General features: G+C 38.5%; 2 protein-coding genes across 3 annotated transcripts in view; both read right to left on the bottom strand.

The window, feature by feature from the left end:
• The window catches only part of mfsd3 (major facilitator superfamily domain containing 3), a 29119-nt gene extending 11044 nt beyond the window's left edge, over positions 1-18075 (bottom strand). For both annotated transcript variants that reach the window (XM_067520395.1, XM_067520394.1), the window contains exons 1-4: positions 17943-18075; positions 16610-17442; positions 6128-6275; positions 2332-2432 (exon numbers count right to left, since the gene is read on the bottom strand). In XM_067520395.1, coding sequence (XP_067376496.1) covers positions 2332-2432; positions 6128-6275; positions 16610-17309 — 949 coding nt within the window. In that variant the 5' untranslated portion in view covers positions 17310-17442; positions 17943-18075. The remainder of the gene's footprint in view (positions 1-2331; positions 2433-6127; positions 6276-16609; positions 17443-17942) is intronic.
• A 309-nt stretch (positions 18076-18384) lies between these two features.
• On the bottom strand, positions 18385-22967 carry anxa1a (annexin A1a). Its single transcript, XM_067520396.1, has 12 exons — positions 22819-22967; positions 22246-22326; positions 21421-21511; positions 21135-21229; positions 20915-21028; positions 20733-20823; positions 20494-20573; positions 19465-19609; positions 19271-19366; positions 19116-19174; positions 18907-19029; positions 18385-18820 (listed from the first exon to the last, which is right to left on the bottom strand). Exons 2-12 carry the CDS (start codon positions 22303-22305, stop codon positions 18761-18763), a joined length of 1014 nt encoding a protein of 337 aa, XP_067376497.1. The 5' UTR covers positions 22306-22326; positions 22819-22967; the 3' UTR covers positions 18385-18760.
• Positions 22968-23828: the final 861 nt, after the last annotated feature.

The following is a 23828-nucleotide window of genomic DNA, read 5'->3' as shown; positions in this document are numbered from 1 at the left end:
AATTATTTTTACAGGCAACTGGTGATTCTAAATGAAATAAATTCATTGCAGATGAAAATTTAAGGGCACAGTATACGAGTAAATATTTAACAGTAAACTAAGTCTGTTACACAAAAACTGACATAATTAGGAGATTACTGAAGAATTCTGAAACCTTGAGACACTAAGGACCTAACAAAGAACATGAATGCATTCTGCTTGTACATTAGAGTTGTGTTAGGATCCAACATAATTCTAATAATACAGTTTTCAGTCACCAAGAACCCGATGGTCAACCCGACTGGAGCTCTTGGTGACTGAACAATTTTTCCTGAATTATAAAGGTTTTGTCTGGAAGAAACCAAGCACCACTCTTCTCCCCGGATTGTTCAGTTTCCTAGATAGGTCCAGGTTGTGGCAAACTTCTTCCATTTGAGAATTATGGATACCACTGTGCTCTTGGGAAACTGCAGAGTAGCAGAATTATTTAGCCTTCCCCAGATCTGTGGCTTGCAAAAAATCCTGTTTCTGAGCTCTGAAGGCAGTTCCTATGACCTCATGGCTTTTGTTCTGATACAGGATACATTTTCAGCTGTGAGGCCTTCTATACAGTAGTGTGTACCTTTCCAAATTATGTCCAATCAATTTAATTTACTATAAGTGAACTTCAGCCAAGGTGTATAAACATCTCACTAATGATCAAGAGAAATGGGAGGCACCTGAGCTAAATTGTGTTGCTGTAAAGGGTCTGAATCCTTAGGCAAATTTTTACAATTCTAATTTCTCTTTTCCATTATGGAGTACTGAGTGTAGATTACTGAAAAAATGTAAATGTGTAAAAACAGAATGCAATGATTTCCAAATCTCATCACCCAAATATTTTTGTTCCACAATAGAACATACATAACATATCAGATGTTGAAAGTGAGATATTTTATCATTTCATGGAAAATATTAGCTCATTTTGAATATGATGGCAGCAACACATCTTAAAAAAGTTGGAACAGAGGCTACAAAAGGTTGATAAAGTAAGAAACAATTTCAGAAAATTGTTTCTTATTGTAAAATTATGAAGACTTTGAAGATCCCACCATCTACAGTATATAATATCATCAAAAGATTCAGAGAATCAGGAGGAATCTCTGTGCGCAAGGGACAAGATTGAATTTCAAAACTTGATTCACGTGGTCTTCGGGTCCTCAGGCGGCACTGCATTAAAAACAGGCCTGATTCTCTCCTGATTCTGATGGACTCAGAAACACTTCCAGAAATCACTGTCTGTGAACACAGTTCACTTTGCTGTACACAAATGTTGCAACGAAGGATGCGAAGAAGAAGCCAAATGTGAGCATGCTCGTGTTCTCCGGGCCAAAGCTCGTTTAAAATGGTCTGAGGCAAAATGGAAAAATGTTCTGTCGTCAGATGAATCAAAATTTGAAATTGTTTTTTGAAACTGTTGACGCTGTATACTGTGTACTAAAGAGGAGAGGAACCATCCAGCTTGTTAAAGCCTGCATCTCTGATGGTATGGGGGTGCATTAGTGCCTATGGAACGAGCAGCTTACACATCTGGAAAGGCACCATTTATGCTGAAAAGTACAAAGAGGGTTTAGGGCAACAAATGCTTCCATCCACAGAACGCCTCTTTCAGGGAAGGCCTTGCATATTTCAGCAAAAACAATGCTAAACCACATACTGCATTTATCACAACAACATGACTTCACAGGAGAAGAGTCCGGGTGCTTAATTGGCCTGCCTGCATTACCGACATTTCACCAATTGAAAACATTTGGTTCATCATAAAACAAAAAAACCAGCAACAAAGGCCCAGGACTGTTGAGCAGCTAGAATCCTGCATCAGACAAGAATTGGACAACATTCCTCTCCTAAACTCTAGCAACTGGGTTCTCTCACTTCCCAGACATTTACAGACAGTTGTTAAAAGACAAAGCGATGCTACACAATGGTCAACATTGCCTTGTTCCAATTTTTTTAAGATCTGTCATCAAATTCAAAATGATCATAATAATAATTTCCATAAAATGGTAAAATGTCTCAGTTGCAACCTCTGAAATGTTGTTTATGTTCTATTGTGAATAAATTATAGGTTCCTAAGATTTGCAAATCATTGCATTTTGTTTTTATTTACGTTTTAAACATTGTCCTAACTTGTTTGTAATAGGGGTTGTATATTAAATATTGATGAAATAGTGTATGTATTTACATATAGAACATACAACCTACTGACTTTGGCATCTCTCCTATTTTAGCTACTCACTTGAAACTGGATAATGCAGGATCCTGTCTGTTAAAAGAGTGTGTCGAAATTAATGTATTTCAGTCAGCTCTCACCTTTCATGAGTGGTGATGGTTCCAGCACAGTAAGAAGCGAGCTCTGGAAGACCATGCTGATGGTTCGCAATACAAACACACGTCTCATCAGAGCTCCAATGCTGAGGAAAAACCAGGAAACAAGCAATGTATCAGAGAGCATTTCAAACGCTTTTTGGGGTTAGTATAACTGATGAGCAGTGTAATATGTGGTGATGGGACTCCAGGCTAGTATCATTAACTTTAGAGACATTCTGTGTTGTCATCTTACACATCATTACTCACACACCACATGCATGTGGAAACACAATAACGTGTGTATGTGCGTAAGTAAACAAGTCCCCAGACACTAATTGATTCCCTGTTAGTGCAAGAAAATCATCCCCCTGTGGGTTTGGTTTATGACGTAATCAATAACCTAAGGAGAACCACAGCATGCAGAAAATAATTAATCACTGTTGAAATACACACACACGCACTTGTACTGTTGTGTGACATCAGGGATTAACAATGCCAATCACTCAGAGGATGCCTGCCACTCAAAGGGCTGTATGTGTGTGTGTGTTTGTTTTTCTGCATGTAATTATTTATGTATAAAAAAGGCTGTGAAGAAGAAGGGGCCTGATACTAAATCAGCATGGTATCTGATTTAGTTATAAGCACTCAGTAAATGTATGACTCGTGTCAGCCGTTAAGTAAGAAATGAAGTTCTGTGTTCTTCTTAGCAAAATGTACAAATATGAGAAAAATCAATCTCATGAGATGAGTTAGTGATCAGAATTTGGCATAGCAGTGACCAAATAGTAACTTGTTTTTTTAGTTGAGTAAATGTGATTAAACCCAATCATTTGTTACTTTTTGATTCACAGTTGACAAATTTAAACACCCCACACTTATTAGGCATCATTCCAGGTCTAACCTGGGAAAAACTGAAATCTAACATGGACGTGCCTGTCAAATCGGGTATGTTGTGATTGTGTGGTCTTGTGCTGCAAACAGACACCATTTTTTAAATCTGTAGTTGTTTTTTCCTCAAACCGTTTGGCCTTTGATATATACAATATAAGATTGTCACATTCAAGAAGTTAAAACCACCAAATATTTTTTTTATTTTGAAAAGAGAATGATCTTAATCGACCACCCTCTTGATTTACTAATCAGCAGCCCTTATATGATGACTAGTGTCTTAGACTTCTGGGCAACACAGAGTGCCCTTTTTTAATATTTACTTCAGAAAAGCAAAAAATTATTTTAGGCCTTGTTGGTTTACCTCCTCAAAAAAAATAAAAATACTGTGATAAACTTTACTGACTTAGTTTTAATATTATTCTAGAAAACAACTCAAAATAAAGCAGAAAACCATTAGCAGAGAACTTTTTTCATGCATACAAGTAATTCTGAACACATAAAACATGTTGCATAGCCTACAAATAGCCACTAATATGGACCTTAAATCAAGTTCATCTATTCATTTCACCCTAGACCCTTCTCTGTAGCTTCACCTCACCCACTCTCCCATTTCCACCTTTCCTTCCCTCTCGACTAGAAAACCAATCTGCATCATTCACATGCTAAAGACAGTGTTCTCTCTGCTGCTCCCTTACCTCCCTTCTCAATGACAGCCTTTCATATCACACACTCTCAGGAGATGCTGAAGGTTGTATATGTGTGTGTGTGTGTTTCTGTGTGCGATTGTGATTCAGTGTGTGTGTTTGTGTGATTGTGAGTGATTGTGAGTGTGTGTGCTATTGTGTGTGTGTGTGTGTGTGTCTGTGTCTGTGTGTTTGTGTGTGTGTAAGAGAAAGAGAACTGGCCTGGCTGCCACCTCACTCAGGTTGGGCCCAGATAAGAATAGCCATGTTCTCAGGTTGCCAGTAGCAGTTGTAAAGGGGGTAACTCACTGAGCACTCAGCCGTTTCTGATGGTGGGGAGGATAAAGCTTCCAACTGAGCTTTTAGAGGTGGGACCATGGCCTAGTGGACAGCCCTTTCTCTGTGAGTGTGTGGGTGAAAGAAAGATGTAAGGAAGAGAGAATATGTGTTCATCTAACTCAGAAGCTCAACACTATACAGTCCAAACCAGCAGTTTACCAGGAACTGTTTTATTCTAAAGTCTGTTTTACATGTAAGAAAACTTTGACTTTGCAGAAAAATGCACACACATTTGTCTCTTTTCTAACTCTACTTAATCTTTAACTTTGAGTTACAGAACAAGAGAGTCAAAGACCAAAAGCCAAAATATGATAATGATGTATATTAAAAGTGTTAACAAACCCTAAAAAAATAATACAAAGACAAAAGGTCAGACATCAGAGCAGAAAGCTACTGATGGGCAGGCAGATGCACACATGCACTACACACCGTTTCCCTAATTATGAGCACAAAAGTGTGGATTGACAGATGGAAATAAAAGTTGAAGGTTGTTAAGAGTAAAAAATGCCCCGTGTGGGAACTATTATTTTCCATAAAGACAATGTTGTTATAGCTCCCTGTAAATTGCCCTGGGTGTAGGCATTCAACAATGTTTAATACCAGTCTATAGCCTTGTTTAATTAGTATGTTCAATAGAAAGAATCATTTATGTTGACATGTTTTCAAAACTAATTTCAAAATGGTCATCATATAAATAAGCATAATAAATCTAATCATATGTAGTGCAAGACACATTTAATAATCAAAATATCTAACATTTATAGGATGTATCTTTAAATCTGAGACTTAAATTCAACTTCTCTGTAATCAAACCCTGAGAGGTGTGTGTTCGAGAGCATCTGTGCGCACACTACTGTGTGTGATGGATTTGCTGCTCCTGCCGTTCTCACACCACACACCAGACACAGGGGGTCCCTGAGCTCTTGAACAAGACTATGTTTACTGAAATTACTGTACACAGGCAGTCAGGCAGACACACGCACGCACGCACATACACACCTATGAAGAACAGGGACAGAATGACAAGGTAAAGGAGGAGGTAACATGGAAAAAAAAATATGTGTACTTGAAAAGCAAAAGTAGAGCAAAGTGGCGAAGATGATTATAGTAACATCTAATTGGTTTAAAAGTGTTAAACAGCGTAGAGGACTGTAACTCATCAGTCTTCTGACACTTTCCCACTGTTGGACCAGTTTCAAAGATGAACGCTGGTCTGATTTTTCTACCCCAAAGCAGCTTGTTTTAACCCCATTTTGTTGCATTTTTGCGAAACAGTTTGAGTTATGTTGCAGCCGTTTGGGTGGCAGTGAAATTGCATTCCTCTGCTGGTAGCAGCAGGTGATTGCTGGAGTAACTCTGCCGAGATATCTTACAAATCACCAGTGAACATTAAATCCGACCTGATAAGCTTATTGGTTAATTGTTGGAATAAACACTTTTTATATCAACCATCATTTTCATGATTTTATAAGACAGTTATCTTTGAGTTTTTGACTCTTGGCCAGACCAAACAAGATCTCTAAATCCACCGCCCTTAGTTCTGGGAAACTGTGAAAGGCATCTTTCACTATTTCTGAACGTGACAAAATGAACAATTAATTTATTGAGAAAATACCTGAAAGATTTTTGCTGAATTTAACTGTTAGAGACTTAGTGAGCACTGGAAACTTACATGGAATAATGGAAATATGTTAAAATGCAAAATGCACATACTTTTACAGTTTGTGGTTGCTCTTTAAGAATTTTCAAGGCCATTATCATCTAAGCACCAATTCATTTTGACACTTTGAAAAATCTTACCGAAAAGCGTTTAGAGATAAAAACCATACAAATACAATTACCGTGATGCCAGTGACACCCAAAATGATAGTGCTGCTAAAGGTTACCTGAATTGTGCAAGCAGTAGGCCTCCCAGGGACGACCCACAGATGGAGAAGCCCATAGCGATAACACCATTCCAGAAACCGAGCTCCCTGGCTGTCATGTGATGATCCAACAGGAAAAGGGGAAACATGGTCACTGCACCCTGCTCACCTGTATACAGTAAGAGAAGGAAGGGTCAGATTAAGAGGTAAGTGCAACAGAGAAAGAAGATGGAGGGATGGAAGCAGGAGAGAGAAAGGACTGAGTCATCTGGCCAAGTTTAATTATGTCAGAAAGGTGCCGCAGGCTAAAATACACAATCAATACAGTACATTATGTACTGTGTCTGACTAAGCACCACTTTTTACCTACAGTAAATGTGAGACACTTTCAGCATACAAACGTCTATTCCAATCACAGTCAAACACAAAGAGGATGCTGTACCAAACTGTTCAGCCTGCAAGACTGAACACTATGGCAGAATCAAATACAGCACACCGACAAGCAGCATACCTAGGCCTATTCCTGGAAAGTGTCAATAATAGATGCCTGACAAGAAAAAGAATACCCTCAGTCACTTTATCAAACAAGGGCCTAGCACTTTTCCTAAAGCACAAAAAGGAAACACAACAAAAACACAAAAACTTCTACAGATGAAACAGACCTCACAAAGACCTTTCAGTCAAAATAAAAAGTTTCTGTCAGACAGTTAGACTTTCTCTGTGTGGCACTGAGTGTGGGGGTAATGTTCTGCTGAACATTACAGTAAAATATTCAGTGGCGCCGACTATACGGCATTATTATATTAATGGAGACTGACTTCAGAAAGACAGTGGGACCAAGGAGCTGCGTGAGTGACAGCTTGGCTCCCAGACTGCTGTCAAAGACGACACAACACTACCAACGACTCACTCACTCAGTCAGCCAGGAGACAAACAAAAATAGAGAAAGAAGAAAAAAAAAGACAGATGAAACAGACTGAAAAAAAAATAAGAGAAAGCTGAGAAGCTCCCAGTGATAGGCAGTGCAGCAGCAGAACGAGAGTGTCACCACTCTAACACGGTGTGATAACCCAGCAGAAACATGGGGAAGGAAATGTGGATTGTGCATGTAGGAAACACTTCTCTCTCTCTTCTGTCATTCATGTCTAACTGCTAGCAATGTACATAGTTAATACAGGCTGAAATGTCATTATCATACAGTCAAATTGGTAATTAAAATCAAATTAGCTAATAAGATTCACTGATTTTTTCTAAAACAAATCTGACATACAAATCAGTGTTATTCAAAACATAATATAGGAAATGCTAAAATGTATAAATTGCACATATCAACTTAGTTAATATTGCCTTTTTGAATAAATTGACTGAACCACACATTATAAAACTAAGCACAGCTACAACTAATGACATTTCTTAACTTAGTAGAGAATGACAGTGTGTAAGCAATAAATAAATTAATGAACAATATAGCAAAACATGATTTTTATTTAATTGTGAAAATATTTTTTAAAAAAAAGCTTGAACAATTAATCCATGTGACTAGCCAGCCAACTGAGAATTAATTTGCATTTTGCAAGTTAAAAAAAGGACATTAACTGGTTTCAGTTTCAAGAAGTTAAAAACTTTTGCGCATTTTACCATTACTTTGTCAAATAGTAAACAGATTACCATTAGGTTTTAGATGGAAGGTTTTAGAGGCAGGGTGATTCATTGATTAATCAAGAAAATAATGAATTCTAAGTTCTAAGTTAATGTAGCTGATCCCTACAATGCTAAAGTAACTCACTGAAATAAATATATATAAAAACGACTGATATGAATGACTGTAAGCCCAGATTACATGGAGGTACAATATTCACATTTTAAACTTTGTCGCTCTGGGTGCTGAACTGAATAAAGTCAACATTGGCAGCAGTGGTACTCATGATACCTGGTTTGTTTACCTATGATTCTCTGCTCCCATGCCTGTCTGCTTGTTGTTTAGCTCAAAGCTTGGCGCTTTCATAGTCCTGCTTTCAACTAATTATTTCTTTAAAGATGCGGGTTAGGAGACATCGTGCAGACAAACACAACCAAGTTGATTCCTTTCTATAAATATTCTCAAAGCAAAGAAAGGTGAAATGGATAGAACAAAGAGTGGATGAAAGAAAGCAAGAGTGGGGAGAAAATGGACAAACTGAAAAAAAGGTAATGGTAAGAAAATAAAGAACTTATGACACTATGTGAAAAAGAGGCAACAGAAATTGACACAGAAATGTTATGTAGTGCAGGAAATGCACTACATCATCATCATTATGTATTTATTTAAAAATAAATAACATGACTGGAGTGATACCGTAGAAGAGCAGCTAGGGATGGAGACAACTAAAAACAGAGTAAAAGACACAAGAGGTTAGTGAAAAAGAAATTCTTAGATAAACTGTTAGCAAGTGTGGGACAGGATAAGCGTGAGTGTCAAAAAGGACAATGGGGTCAAACTGTGGTGTTCATGATACAGCTCAGACAAAAGAGCTTACAGAGCAGGAAAGACCATTGAGAATAACATATCACTCCCTATCAATAACAGTAAAAAGATTATATACAGAACTACGTGATCATTGTATTCAAACATGTAGAATACACAAGTTCTTCACAGATTTATTGATTATTAGTGACAACTCTAGGCTCTTTATCACGCTGCTGTTGCATCTAACATGCACATTTAGCTCCCAGCACAGTGACATCTTTATGTTAGTTTGAATGCCCTAAAGACAAGCACAGACCCAGTCTTTCCTTTGTTAACAAGTGTGTGCTGTGAAACGAGTCCTTCATTAACAACTTATTCAAGCTTGACACTTTTGAACTACGCAAACATGCTGGCTACAAACATCCCACCCCTCCTAAAAACTCCTGCAACTCTTCTTACTGTACATTAAGAAAGCGTTGTGAGCGAGAAGTCAACAAGTGGAGAGACCTTTAGGGACTGTACACAGAGTAGCCCAGTCATGTTTTAGAAGCACTAAGCACCTAATCTGCTCAAATACCAGACTGGAAAACTAAGTAAGGATTGGAAATAAAGAATTTTGGGAGTTGTGATCATTCAAATGTAACGATACTAACACAGACTGAGACATAGTGTACTATCTGCAATTTTAAAAAAATTGGATAAATGTGTTTTACTGCCATTTTGCTCTCTGTCTCTAACCAGAGACCATGTGGTGGTTATTCATTAATTCATTCCCTCCTTCAGCCTCCCTCCCTGCAGTCTTTTATCCCTCTGGAAAATACCCCCACTCCCTTCCCAAGTTTCTCTCTTCTCTCATTCCCACGCTTCCACCATATTCATCTCTTAGAGCTCCATCATCTCCACAACCCACTATCATCCACTACTAAATTTCACTGAAACAAAGCTTTCTGTTAATCACTTCCTCAGTCTACCTGGTCTATTCCTATAGGAAGCCCAGTATCAGAGTCCACCTCTTCTCACCATCATTTACAGTACCTCTCTTGTCAACTGACTTCCAGCCATTGTAATGTACTAGCTTTGAGATGGGCATCATTGTGCAACCTAACTTAGATTTGGCAATAAAAAGCATTTAAAGCAGTGTTTGCAACTGTATAATCAACAGGGCTAGCTTACTTTAGCTTGCATGACAAACGTTTGTATGCAACGTTTGAATTTAGTTGCAGCTCAAAATGCCCCTCGTTTGCCTCTTTTCTGGCCATTTTCCCCTGTTTTTCTCTCACAAGCGCCTATCCCCCACAACCCCCTCCACCCCTCACCCAAGTTTACTCAGACAGTTCTCCCATCATGCCTGTAGCCTCAGATGGCACAAGGGTCACAGTTTAGACACGAGGCTCCCAGTGATTGGCCACAGTGTTGGACAGAGCTCAAACCCAAAGTTCATTAGGGATAGATTAGGGAGAGGAGTCTGTAATTGTGTTTGTGTGTGTGTGTGTGTGTGTGTGTGTGTGTCTGTGATATTGGGGGGTCAGACAGGCAGATATCCAGTCTCACACAAACATATCCGCACACCCCCTGAACAAAAACAATACCGTCTCACATAGGTAATTATGCTGGCACATCCAGCCCTAATCTAAAATATTACACAATAATTTTATTGACGCAAGGTGGGAAATATTTATACTACTACCACAGGAAATCCTAACATGTGTCAAGGCACCGAAAACACAAAGAGTAATTACTGTAGTAATCATGAGCATCAGCTGATAGTATGTGTGTGTGTAACAGGGAGAGTGCTTGGTGGGGGGCTCCCTAGACAGATTAGTGTGTCCAGTCAGCCTCCATACTTTGTCTAGCAGTGTCGTCTGCAGGGGCTCATCCGATTACTTAGCCACCCTTAACACTGTAAAAAATACACACATTAACACACAAAACATTTATGCACATACACAAGTAAGGACTATGCAAATGTGAGGAGACAATTATCTTACCACCACCCACATACACGCGCATAAGCATGATGCGTTGTCTTCCATTTCAGTTTCTGAACACCACAGACACAAAGACACTTTAATCCTTACATAATCCCCTTCTGCTACCAAACACCAACCAAACTCTGGTCACATCAACTCTCTCTCCCACACATACACACACAGACGCTTGGCTGATCCAAAATTACTTTCAAATTTTTGTTTTTATTTTAACTAACTTATTTACAAACAAAACTACTACTACTCTCTTTTCGGCTTATCCCGTGAGTTCGGGGTCGCCACAGCGGATCATTGTCCGCATGTTGATTTGGCACAGTTTTTACGCCGGATGCCCTTCCTGACGCAACCCTCCCCAATTTCTACCGGGCTTGGACCAGCACTGCATCGCTGGGGAGGGGGAATGGGCTGTTAGGGGTTCAGGGTCTTGCCCAGGGACACTTTGACATATAGCCAGGGCCGGGGATCGAACCACTCACCCTGTGGTCCGTAAGCAACTGCCTTTACCAACTGAGCTATAGCCACCCAATTTAGTATGCATCAAAACTAACACTGTATTCTTATTCAAGTGCCTTGGGTTTGTATTTGTGTAATTGTGACATTACCAACAACTGCTGTCCTTACACAGGGCCTGTATTCTTCTATGTCCATACAGCACCTGCTTAGACAGGATAAACTGCTTTGCAACAATTCTCTCTCAGTTTCTTCAAGCTCATTTGAGAGTTCAGTCTACTTGGACACATCAACAGAGACATCTAGTGGTGAGAACTGGGCCTTACATGAACACAAGAATACAACTACAGAGAAGTTCACATTGGGGCAAAAGGCCCATTTTACACAATATACCAGAGTTCTTTTTTCTATATTTTTCTATATTTTCTATATTCGTTTTTTTGAGTAAATTTTATTTTTTCTTACATTTTGTCTTTTCTCTTTCAAAAACTCCTACTAGTCATGTTCAAATGATCATTTGAACAATTTAAAAATGAATTACTATTTCAGACAGTTTACCAAGTAAGAACTTAGAATGTACTCTGGGCTCATAATTTAAATGGCAATTCAATTTGCAATTGGAAATTTCCTTGTTCAATTTGGTCATGAAAATGGAAAATTTGTAATTGGCAGAAAAGTGGCAACTCAATCCTTAATTAATTTTTAAATATTTTAAATACAATTCAAAAAGAAAGCTAAATCAATTGCATTTCAATTTGCAATGATTTTTGTAGTCTTTATTCAAATAGAAATGAATTTTGCAAGTGGCAGTTCAATAAGCAATTTTATTATGCAATTTGAAAATGCCAACACTGACTTGCATTGACACAGATGTGGAGCTGGGGTTCATTAAACCAAATGAGAACACATCTGGGGAGGGGGTACAACTGTTAAAGAACTGCTTCTGGATAGAGACTCAATTGGAGCAGTTCCACCTGTTGCTGATATCACCATAGAGGAGAGCAGCTGCAGTATTGGAAATCAAAGGATTTCAGTTTAAAAAAACAAACAAAACACAATTACATTTTATTACCATTTTAACCAAGAGAACCAGACTGTAGACAAGATAGTAGACTATCTTTATACAAAAGCTCACATCTAAAAAGTTACATTAACAATTATGTTTTGCAGTTAAAACACTGAAATGACATCAATTAGAGTAAGGGGTCTTTGAATACTGCATATTAAGATACATTCAGGCAGACAGTTACTCCACACTTTTATTACATCTAAATTAAATAAAGCGTACAGTGCGACATTGTGAATTTAAAGAGACAATTTTGCTTAAACAATTTGCTAATTTGTTTGCTTATTTCTCGCTGTTACAAATATAAGTAAATAGGAGACCATCCCTAACTTGAGGCACCAAAAGGCACAGATATACCTGTGTTTTGGATGGCGTACTTAATTGTGCAGTTTTACCATTTGCAAGATTTTCAGAACTGCTCACTTTGAAACAGACTTACAATGATGCCTCAAAGTAGTTAGTTTGTCATTTATATTTAAAATTATTTTAATGATGGTGAGAAAAACTTGTTTAGCACGCAATAACATTAACCGTGGAACAGCTACATTGCTGCAACAGTTTAATATTTATTTATTTATTCAATTTTGACCTTTCGGCTTATCCCATGAGTCCCTTCCTGACGCAACTCTCTCCAATTTCTACCGGGCTTAGACCAGCACTGCACTGCCTTACTGGACGACTGCCTTACCAACTGGGCTACATATAAATGCTTACAACTTTTTAGGTAGGTTATTTTAACTGCAGCAGAGCTTAATCATTCACTAGGCAGGAGTTTAAAGACCGTGTCTGTGAGTTTGTTGACGCACCTTTCAGTTCTGTTTTAGCCAGAAATAAGATTGGCCAGCGCTAAATGAGCAGCAAAATGTTAAGCTGCTCTATGAATATTTCCTACACTTTGTTAAAAACACAGATAATTTGCTACATGTACACGGTATAAATCTGACTGGCAGCTGCAACTCATGTATGTAAAAGTTGTTGACAGACAATCATTCTTTACAAAGCTAGTGTAGGTTACATTAATATGACAAAATATGCTGAACGCTACATCTATAATACTTTTCCACGTTATTAATGCTCCATAAAGTTATGCTGAAGTAGAACAGCATCAAATAATAAATAAAATGATATGGTCTCTAGATTACCTGAAGTCAGTTTGTGGTGGGGTGATACACATAAATCAATGTTTGTGAAAAACTGCAGACCATTGTATTTTTATTTTCACATGCCTGATTCTGCATGACGCATTCCACTTGCCTGAGAGTAAAGTTTACTTGCTCTGGCCGAGCAGTCAAGCCCTGCTTTTGCATTGTACTTTTCTCCATACCTTTGCATCAATGATTTGTGTTTAGGATGCATAACAAATTGTCACAATAAAAGCAGTTTTTGACAGTTTTTCATTTATTGTAACATACTCACCTTAACAACATCTAACATGAAAAGGTAACAGTTTAAAAACTTTCTTTACTTATGAACAGCTGCACTTAGCAGTTTATTCGGTAAGTAAGGCGAAGGTAGTTATACAATTAATAGCTAATTTATTGCAGTACTTTTTTGGACTGTTTTTTGATCATACCTGCAAACTGCTAGGAGAAATAAACTGCCAGGTGAGTTTAGTTATTAACTAATATATGAATAAACTTACACAGATAAGCCACTAATTAACACCATGTGTTGGTTTCCTTATAAAATGTTTTTTAGAAAGCTAATTATGAACTAATAAATACGGATTTATCATGAACTACTGTACCGTTTTAGCACATAAAGTGATCAAAGTAAATTCCACATTTACCAACAGTGATGTTTGACTTGGTTTTTTTCAGTGGAGTACTTTTATTTTGAACCACAGATAATCTGCTTAATACCTGTGTAAAAGTGATACTGTCTTTTTTTGTACAATTACTTTTACTTTTGTTGGATCAAACACAAAGTTTGTGTATTTCTACCATATAAGCACAAAGTGTATCACATTTTGTTGTGTATGGGGCTGTGTAGCTGGAGAGTGTCCATGCTAACCCTTGTCCTCCCCGACATTGGGAGCGATATTGTTATTGTTGTTGCTGTCTACATTGTGTACATTTACTGTACAGTATAGCCATAGGTAGAGACTGCTGAATGAACAAATCATGAATGACAACATACTATAGTACTTGTAGTAGTTGCTGTTGTATTACTATTTATATAATTAGTATATTATATAGTATAACATAATCTAATTATAGCAATATAATTAGCCTCTGTGCAGCTTCAACTTTCATACAACTGGTCGGACATCTCCAGCAGTATGGGAGCAGCAACTGCTCCAGAAATGCTTTGACCACCTGCAGCCATATTGCAGAATATTTCCTTTCACCTGCTGCTGCAGTCGGAGGAGTCTGTAGTTTTATCATGGGTTAGTAACGATATGCCTAGTTCTATGGCTAACAATCCACAACAGAGACTTAATACTAGTGTAACATTTTAATATACTTTAACGTTTCCATCCATCTATTACCTTAATTGCTTATCCTGTTTAGGGTCACAGGGGGCTGGTGCCAATCCCTGGTGTCATTAGGTGAGAGGCAGAGTACACCCTGGACAGGTCACCAGTCAATCTCAGGGCCAACACAGAGACACATACACAGACAGACAACTATTCACACTCACATTCACACCTACGGGCAATTTAAAGTCACCAACTAACCTAACATGCATGTCTTTGGACTTTGGGAGGAAACTGGAATACCCAGAGGAAACCCACAAAGGCACGGGGAGAACATGCAAAGTACACACAGAAAATACGCAGCAGACAGTTAGAGCCAAACCGATAACTTTCTAGCTGTTTGGTGTCAGTGCTCACCCCTCCACCCTGTGCACCACATTTTCACTAACAAGTTTGCCCTTGGACATCACCTGAACTGCACTGTAATAGCACAGCACACAGTCTTCTTAGTTACTCATTCAATTTTTTTTCTATAGATATAAAACAAACTGGAATGTGTAGAAAGCTGCTAGCAGCATTGCAAACTAAACTGCAAATGAGATTTTATGGTTTTGGTCTAGGTTCACATCAAATTAATACTTATGCCCAATTCCACAGTTGCAGAATGTTATAAGTTTTAAATGCATGTAATTTTCTTTCCCCATGTATAAAGTATGGTCTTTTAGTTAATTTTTTTTGGTGGGTTATCAATGTTTATGTGTTCTATCTTGTTTATGTTTGTTGTACATGTAGGTAAGAACCTGAGAGACCATCACAGGTTTGTACCTTGAGCTTTAAAATCTAGAGTGTTAAATGTTCCAGTTTGATTTACATTTGGAATCTTTGGATGTGAACAGTGTCTCTGTACAAGCCGAGCCCTCTCACTTATCAATGTTGCCATTTCCTTTGGGTCCTACTTTGTCCAGATACCTTTGAGGCCCCCAAATTTAGGGTCTGTGTAAAAAATGGCTCCAATTCCTACATAGACATAGTCCAACTGAAACTGATAGTTTACACTTAAAGCACATCATAACAGTTGGATTCTGCAGGCATACACATCCAGAATGATGAATATTGTGTCACTGTTTATCTAATGGACCTGATCATATGTGTATGCCAGAGTAACACAGTTAAAGCAAGTGATGTGCAATACAAGTCTTTTAACACATCCCTCTTCATGCTAGTTTTTGCTTGAGATGTATTATACAAACAGTTGATTGTGAATGCGTTTGCCTACTAGGATAAATATATATTGGTGAAAATTTTAGATGTTCTTTTAAATATAACTAACTATTGCACCTCACAACTGTACAATCAAAGTATGTCATACATGTACTGTTCCATAAACGATACTTTTTAACTTGTAGGTGTCAAATAAAAAATAGTAACAAAGAATAAGTGTTGGAAGTTTTCCTTGTTTCATTGTAAAAGGAGGTTGACATATGTTTCCTATGTTATCAGGGTGAAACTACGGAATACTATGACTAGAAATTATCATGAATGTAGAAGCAGAAATCATATATAAACCATCCTTGGTTTATATAGAATTCTGCTGGAAAAGCAGAAAAGCAACTGATTTAGCTTTTACTTCAAATTTTAATGGTTAAAAGGGAGTTGGGAACTGAATTGTCGCTTTGCATATTGAATTGCGAATTGCAAAATGAACTGCCATTTTAATTATAATGCAAACACGCTTCTATGAAAAACTCTGAAAACCAGTCTCAACAATTTTGTGGTTTTCTTTTCTCTTTTTTATGTCACAGCAAACGCATCGTCTGTCAGTTCTGCAGAATTGGTCAAAAAGAACAAGATATTTGGAGATGTCACCTTCAGATGAAAACATTTTTGTGATATTTCTTAGATGAAACATTTAATTGACAAAATATACAACTAAATTATCAACAATTCAATCAGTCATTTAAAATTATATAGAGAACAGTATATTAGTTGTGGCACTTTAAACCTTAGTGAGTTTTATTAAGAAATATTCAAGCCTAATATTCATATTCTTCCTTGCCTTAGCTAGCACTAAGAAAAAGATAAAAATCAACAATACTTCAGTCTACAGCAATATTTGTGTATCAATCAAACTCACCCAGTTTGTATGTGAGCACATAGAGGACTGTCCAAGGTGTGCCAGGCACTGCCAGCAGCTTTCTCCACAGTCTCCATGGTCTCATTGCATCTGCTCCCTGCCCTCCTCTCCTGCTGGCATCTGACTGCTGACCCCTCACAGTCTCATCATCCAGCACAGGAGCCCCCCACACAAATAGAGCTACGCCAGCATACACAAACATCAGCAGCATAAACATCCAACTCCATCCAGCCACGTCAATCACAGCCAGTAGCCCTCCTCCGGCAAACACTGACCCCGCTTTATAGCCCACGACTTGTGCTGTGTTGCCCAGCCCCAGCTCCCCACGACTTTTCAACATTCCCACTGCAGCCCCATCTACAGCAATGTCCTGGACAGAGGCCAAGGTGTTCATCGCCAAAAGGGTTCCTGCTACTCCCCAGATATGTGCCTCTGGGGCAAGGACAGCACTGATGAGGCATGTCAGACCCAGGCCAGAGACTGTCCCCACCAGCCAGCGACGCTTGGTCCCAACACGGTCCACCAGAGGGGCCCAGAGAACTTTAAGAACCCAAGGAAAGTAGAGGATCTTGGTGAAGCCGATGCGGGTGAGGGAGTGACCAGCTCCACGCAGGTAGACAGGAAGCAGAGAAGACTGGAGACCATAGGGGATGCCCTGGACAAAGTACAACAGGCCCAGGAAGACTAGTTTGTCATTCATGATCTATCCCAAAAAGTGACCCTGTCATTGAGCAAATACTTGAGTGGTCCATTGGTCAGGTCGTTATCATTAGTTTTATTAAAGCGGAGGGGGGAGACTACATGAACTGGTTGACCGGGATGAACGGATTGACCTAAAATGAAAAGACATGGTTGGTCATGTTGAACATAAAATAATGTTGTAGAAGAAAAAGGGTGGATTGAGATCTTTACAATTACTGCAAGAAGCCTTAAAAGAATGATTCTTAATGTTTCTCTGTACATTAACGTTACTTAAAAATTAGGTAGCCTATCTCAGCCCCACTTAAACTCAAATGTCTTACATACCCACATGATTACGTATTATGGTAGCGATTTTAGTTTTCATAATTTCATCTGCATCATGACACGCTAATGAAAGGTAAAAAAGCCAAGTTTGGGGTCTGACTGGCTGATTAGCTAACGTTAGCACTAGCCAGCTAGCTTGCTGTCACGCTAAAGAAATCGCATGACAGCAAAAAGAAATAGCTTTTACCACATTCGAGTTTGTTAGTATTATTTGGGGGTTTTGGTTACAACCAGGAAACAGTTCTGCTGTGAAATAAATCTGGACAAATACTAAGAAAGAAAGATTGTTAACCTGACATTAGCTTACCGGATAAGACGCTCAGCTAGTTTAAACGGCTGTGACCTAGGAGGTTGCCAAATTCTACAGCAGCAATCCCCCTTTAGCGGAAACCAAATAAGACATAAAAGGTGTGTGTCTTAGATTCAAACTGTAAACGGCCCAGATCTCCCCGTCAGTGCATGAAATGTTAAACCCATTACCACACGTTCTAAAAAGAGTTTAACTCATCCACCTATTCTTGCTTTGTGTTTATTTATAATGTCTGGACAATAACAATAATTGAAAAAAGAAAAAACGGACTTATTACTGAACAATGTTATAGTATAAAAAATAAGTCACTTTAGCATGTAAATGACACAATATAGTGAAAAATCTTTTTCTTTATTAATTAGAGAAGTAGTGTTATCTCTGGCATTTAATTTATAGTGTAAAAATCTGTGTCTAAAAGAAAAAAAACAGCAAAAAGGTGTTCATAGAAAAGGTTTTTATTTGTAGAGTTTCCAAACTCCTTAAAGCATACATCTGTTACTTACTAAAACGCTGTTTAGTGTGCATGTGTACATCATTCCTTTCAAGCATTGGATATGAGAATGTAATCTGTCAAATATCATATGTTCATGACCAAGCAACAGGGATAAGTTTGGTGGAAGAAAATGAATAACTTTGTGTGAAATGATCTAGAGAAGCGGTGCCAATTCATTGGTAATCTTTGCTCACTGCAAAATTCTACATGTCAGGACAGTCATGAAGAACAAGCAGAAGGAAAAAAATGCATAGGGCACTATATGTTTTGGGAGGCTATAGGCGATTTTGCACTGTTGGTGCTGGATCCCACTGATTGTCTATTAGTTATCACCCCCACACAGTGCAAGCAGAATCTTCTCATAGTCTCCACTGGTATCATCCTGAAGGAAAAAAATAAATAAATAAAAAGTCTTGTTTTATAAATTGTGAAACACAACACTCATTGTCACTGGAAATGACTGCTCACCAGAATATCCTTGTAGAGTGTTTTGCCATATTTTTTCTTGTACTCTTCCTTGATTGGTCGCATGTCAATTTCAGAGCGGCTCACCATGATGCGGGTCAGAGTTTGTTTACGGGTACCGCTACCCTGATGGACAGAAATGAGTCAGTCAATGAAAGCCTTGAGCAGTGGGCACAGTATTCTGTATTAGTAGTTGTATCTACATACTCTACCTTCATGGACAAGTACAGCTTCTCCGCAAAGAAAGCAGGTCTGCTGCCAGCACACAACACTAGAGTTTTTTTTAAAAAAAAATTTAAATGAACTGTGTACAAATCAATCAGTGAATGCTGAGGTACAAGACAAGAGTAGTGATTTCTGCCTTTACCTACTGCTGTAAGACAATTTTCAATATCTCCCTTCAACTCCAGGTCAATAGCTTTAGCCACGTCCACTTTGCTGTACTTTGAGTACCTTTCAAATACTGTGGAAAGAGAAAACAGTGAAGGACCGTTAGATCTGGCAGGAACAAACTGTAAAGAGAGTCAGATGTTACTAAATATTAGCAGTCAATCGACTAACCTTTACGGAGATGAGCGGCACTCCTGCTAGTGAGGATGTCAATGAAGACAGAGCAGTTGGTGCCTTTTCTAGCCTCCCCCGCCTCGTACAGAGCCCGGGCATCACTGTCAATCAGCTCCTCACAAACTCCTTCAGTTCTACTGGCCTGTGATAGACAGAAACTTTCCTTATCTGAAAACAACCAGTCTGGACCCAGTCTCTGTAAAATACTGGCTTTTGGAAGAAATTATGATGTTCAATACAAACATCTCATTAAGTTAGTGTCCTGGACAAGGATAGAACAGTTTGGGAAGATCCTGGCACTATACTTGCTGTACTAACATTTTCAGAGACGCAACCTTCTTTTTCAACCAAAGGGTTTGTAAACCCTAAAAAACATCTGTGTAAGCAGTTAATGGAGCTACGTAATGTTAAGCAAATCATCATAGACTAGATCATGATATTATGTTCATTTGAATCCATGTCTATGTCTGACTTAGCAAATACAGAGGGGATCTGTGATATAATCTCCACATCTCAAAATATTATTAATTTACAGTAAATGGGGTGGTTGTAAAAAACATATATAAAAAAATAGGCTGTGTAATGGAAATCTCACAGTCATATATCTTTAATATATGATATAAAGGATGTTCCCTTATTAAAAATAATCTATCCTACAGATAGTGTACAAAGTTGAGAAGCATTATGAAGCAGAATAAGTGCATAGAAATTGTCTGCCTTTTACAATAATGACAAATAATGAGTTGCAGAATATTTGTTTCTAACTTGTTATATTCTAAATACAAAATTTAAAGGATATTCAGCTTATTAAGCTAGTTATATGTCCACATTTGAAAAAATAGAACCTAATTGCTGTCTTAGATGTGTTAGTAAATGTGAGGATTCAGGAAGTGGAGTTGCCGCAGTATGGAGTGAAAAGTTATCTTACAACATCCTGGTCTCAACGTGCTAAATGTGTTGTGCAAATCCTTCTGCAAACTCCTCAATAAAATACACAAGACAGAAAGCATGCATCCCCACACGTACCTTGCAGAGTGCAAAGAGGGCAGTCCTAAAGTCTCCACTGGTGTCAGACTTGATGTCATCCTCTAGCTCCTTCTTGTACTCTTGGAGAGGTTTGGGCATTTAGAATGTGAATATTCAGTGTCACCAAGTGCCTTTTTTAATGTTTCCCCCATATTCCAGAAGCTACAATTAATTGTAGTAACATGTTCTATCGCTACTTGATGAAAATTTAGACTTTTGTATAACATTTTGGCACACACCTTCCTTGTAGGCCTTCTTTAGTGCCAGGATCTCTCTGTTGGTTCGAGAAGCCAAGACCTCTATCAGAGTGTCCTCATCTGTTCCCAGACCCTGAGAAAGATGTGTGATGGGAGTTATTACAGAAAAAGCCCACTACCCTAATTCAAACAAAACCCATCTTTGCATTTGTTTTATAATATACCTTCATAGCCTGCTTCAGAAGCTGGGCATCATATTGGGCCGGTGTTTTCAGCAGAGCCAGCACCACATCCTCCAGATCTCCTTTCAGAGCATTTTTCAGAGCTGTATCCAAGGGCTACAGGGGAAAAACCAATGAGTTGAGAGCATGTGTGTAACAATGTGTGTGTCAGAGGAATATCTACAGGTGTACCGCCTTTTTTCTATGAACAGTTACACATTACCTTGCCACTGGACTTCTGGTAAGCCTCTTTGATCTTCTGTCTCTGCTCGTTGCTTCTTTTCACCAGAACTTCAATAATGGTGTTTTCATCCACACCTGCAGGAATGACAGGATACAGACTAAAGTAATTATATCTATCATTCAAGATTTGTACCCGCGTTTAGATATGGAGTGACTTTCTCCTGCGGACAACAATCTGTTTGAAGTCATAATCAATGATGGCCAGCAGAGGGAGTCAAGGTTCTTAAAAGACCATAGCCACAGCCAAAAACACATTGTAAGTTCACCTTTTGCTTTGATTGCCTTATCCAAAACTGCTGCATCTGAACTTGGATTGAAATTGGGTGCTGCAGTTACAGTTCCTTCGTTTTTTAGTGTCTAAGAGACAAAACACAGATTATTGCATGTTTTGTAATCACTTGTGGTGTGCATGAAGGCAGCTGCATTTTTCCAAAAATTTCCAATACCTTTGGTCCAAAAGTGTTCTGCAATAAAGGTCAAATCACAGTCCCTTCCTTAACATTGTCTACACATCCTCCAGTTTGACACCTCAGGGATTATTCTGTTCCTTGAATAATTCTATTATACTGTGGGCATTGCCCTGGCAGTCAATGCCTGCCTCCTAAGACCAGTACAGTGCACTTAACCATGTACACAGCACTGCTGAAGTGAACTTCACAATGACAGGACAGTCAGAGAGCACAGACTGAAACCTTTCCTTAGTTCGTGTTAGGAAACCAGGGAATGGAGAAGTAGCATTTTGTTCTGTTTGAAGAGTTCATCAAGGGAGGGGTGCAAATTCCTTTTTCTATGAGTCACAGACTCACAAGACTTAGTAAGGACATCTTTTTCATCAAAGTCATTACACATGATCTTTAAAGTCAATGGTCCCATTCACTTTAATAAGTCCCCGGTTCTGGTCTTCTTTACTTCTTTTGCTTTCCTTTATCTACTTTTAAACTTCTCAATGATCTTTTTCCTGCAACCCTGTACACTTCTCTGTATCTCACTCTGAACTGCCTCATCATTTTTTCCACCCTAGCGTACCACAGGAAAAGGAAATAACAGTGTGTTGGCCTTAGCAACTGGAACCGAGCCACAGAGTTACGTACCGAGTCATCGGGCATGCCGATGTAGACAGCCTGCTCCATAAATTTTGATATAAAAGACATGGTGGGGCTGCAGAAGTCTGTCTGTGGGAGGTAAGAAGAGGATAGGTTAGCTCTGATACGGTCCTACTCTATCATACAATGTTTTGAAAGAACTTTATTAAACAGTTTCCTTCAAATACTCTTCTGTATATTCACTGTAGGTTTATGTTTGGTGTTTTTCCATAATGACAAGCATGTGGAGCCTGCCTGGCCACACCCACGCCAAGCTCTGACACGGATATACAGTTATTGAATTGAGTTCTTGAAGACTAGATTGCAGATCCACTTTCTTTTCAGCTGCTTTAATGTTAAAACTCGTCTGCGCAATCATGGCAGCTCAAAACTGCACTTGCTTAAAATGTGCAAATCCTAAAACCGCTGTTTTGCCAACCACACCCTCATTGGTTACATCAATACCTTGAGGGAGATGAGAACTAAAGCTGTCACACCTACTAACAAACCTCATCAGACGCTAAAAGCGTCTAAAAGATTGAGAGTCAAATTGCGAATTTTCATCTAAAGAAAACGACTTACCGTGAAGCCGGAGAGTGGAGAAGTTTGTCTGACTGTAGTTCCAGGGGCGTTGTGGCGAAAGAGAGAGCATATTTATACCCATGCTAAGTCCCACCTAGTAACAGGACCAGCCCATGCTCCACCACTGGATTTAACCGCTGGCTGCCACGGTAGCACCGTGCGTAAAAACGTCATATTTGAATTGAAAACAGTTACTTATGTCATAAAATTATGAATTGCTCTGTCGTAATCTTCAATAAAATAGAGATCCCACAGCAAAATCACTGATATGGGACATACAAAGTATTATTATTATTATTGTAGTTATTGTATATTCGGATGAGTTTTGAATAAATGTCTTTACAGTAATATTTCACTCGCTGTGGTTTTTCAACCATTTGCCTGACTAAATTTTTTTACAGACGTTTGCTGTGAGAGTTTTTCATCTGTTCTTTCTGATATTTGAAGTTACATTTAAATGTTTAGATCATGATTACAAGTTTTTGTTTTTACAAGCTTCGTTTGTGCAGTTGAACACTGATCGTTTTCTTTTAAACAAAACATTAGCTAAAAGTACAAACTGTGACACAAAATCACACTTTTGTGGTATTTAGGGCCCTACAGTACATTATATGAACATACATGCATTTCTTTCGTCTGTATCTCAGTTCCACAAATAATGTAATAACCTATGGAACCTGGAGTATCTCCACTTTGTTGTTATTACTGTTTCATTTGCCTGCTTACTCTGAAACAGAAATCTATCTTTTCACATTTTTACTATTATCTATGCCTTTGCAAAATGTTATCAGGAGGTTAGTTCGAATTCCTTAACCTCATCAAATAATTACACAATCGGCTGTGTATCTGCAGAAGCTCGGATTTCTTTTCCTGTACAGCTCAGCATTACAGGATCTTCGATGACAGAGCAAAGACCACCTTATGACCAACATTACACAAGAGTCTGTCTTTGCCATGAAAAGGCACTAAGTATCTAGGTGTGGCATGTTGTCATGACAGCATTGCCAGAG

The sequence above is a fragment of the Channa argus genome, chromosome 11 (genome assembly GCF_033026475.1).
Source record: "Channa argus isolate prfri chromosome 11, Channa argus male v1.0, whole genome shotgun sequence".
In the NCBI taxonomy this organism is placed as follows: Eukaryota; Metazoa; Chordata; class Actinopteri; order Anabantiformes; family Channidae; genus Channa; species Channa argus.
This window is presented reverse-complemented; position numbering and strand designations above follow the sequence as displayed.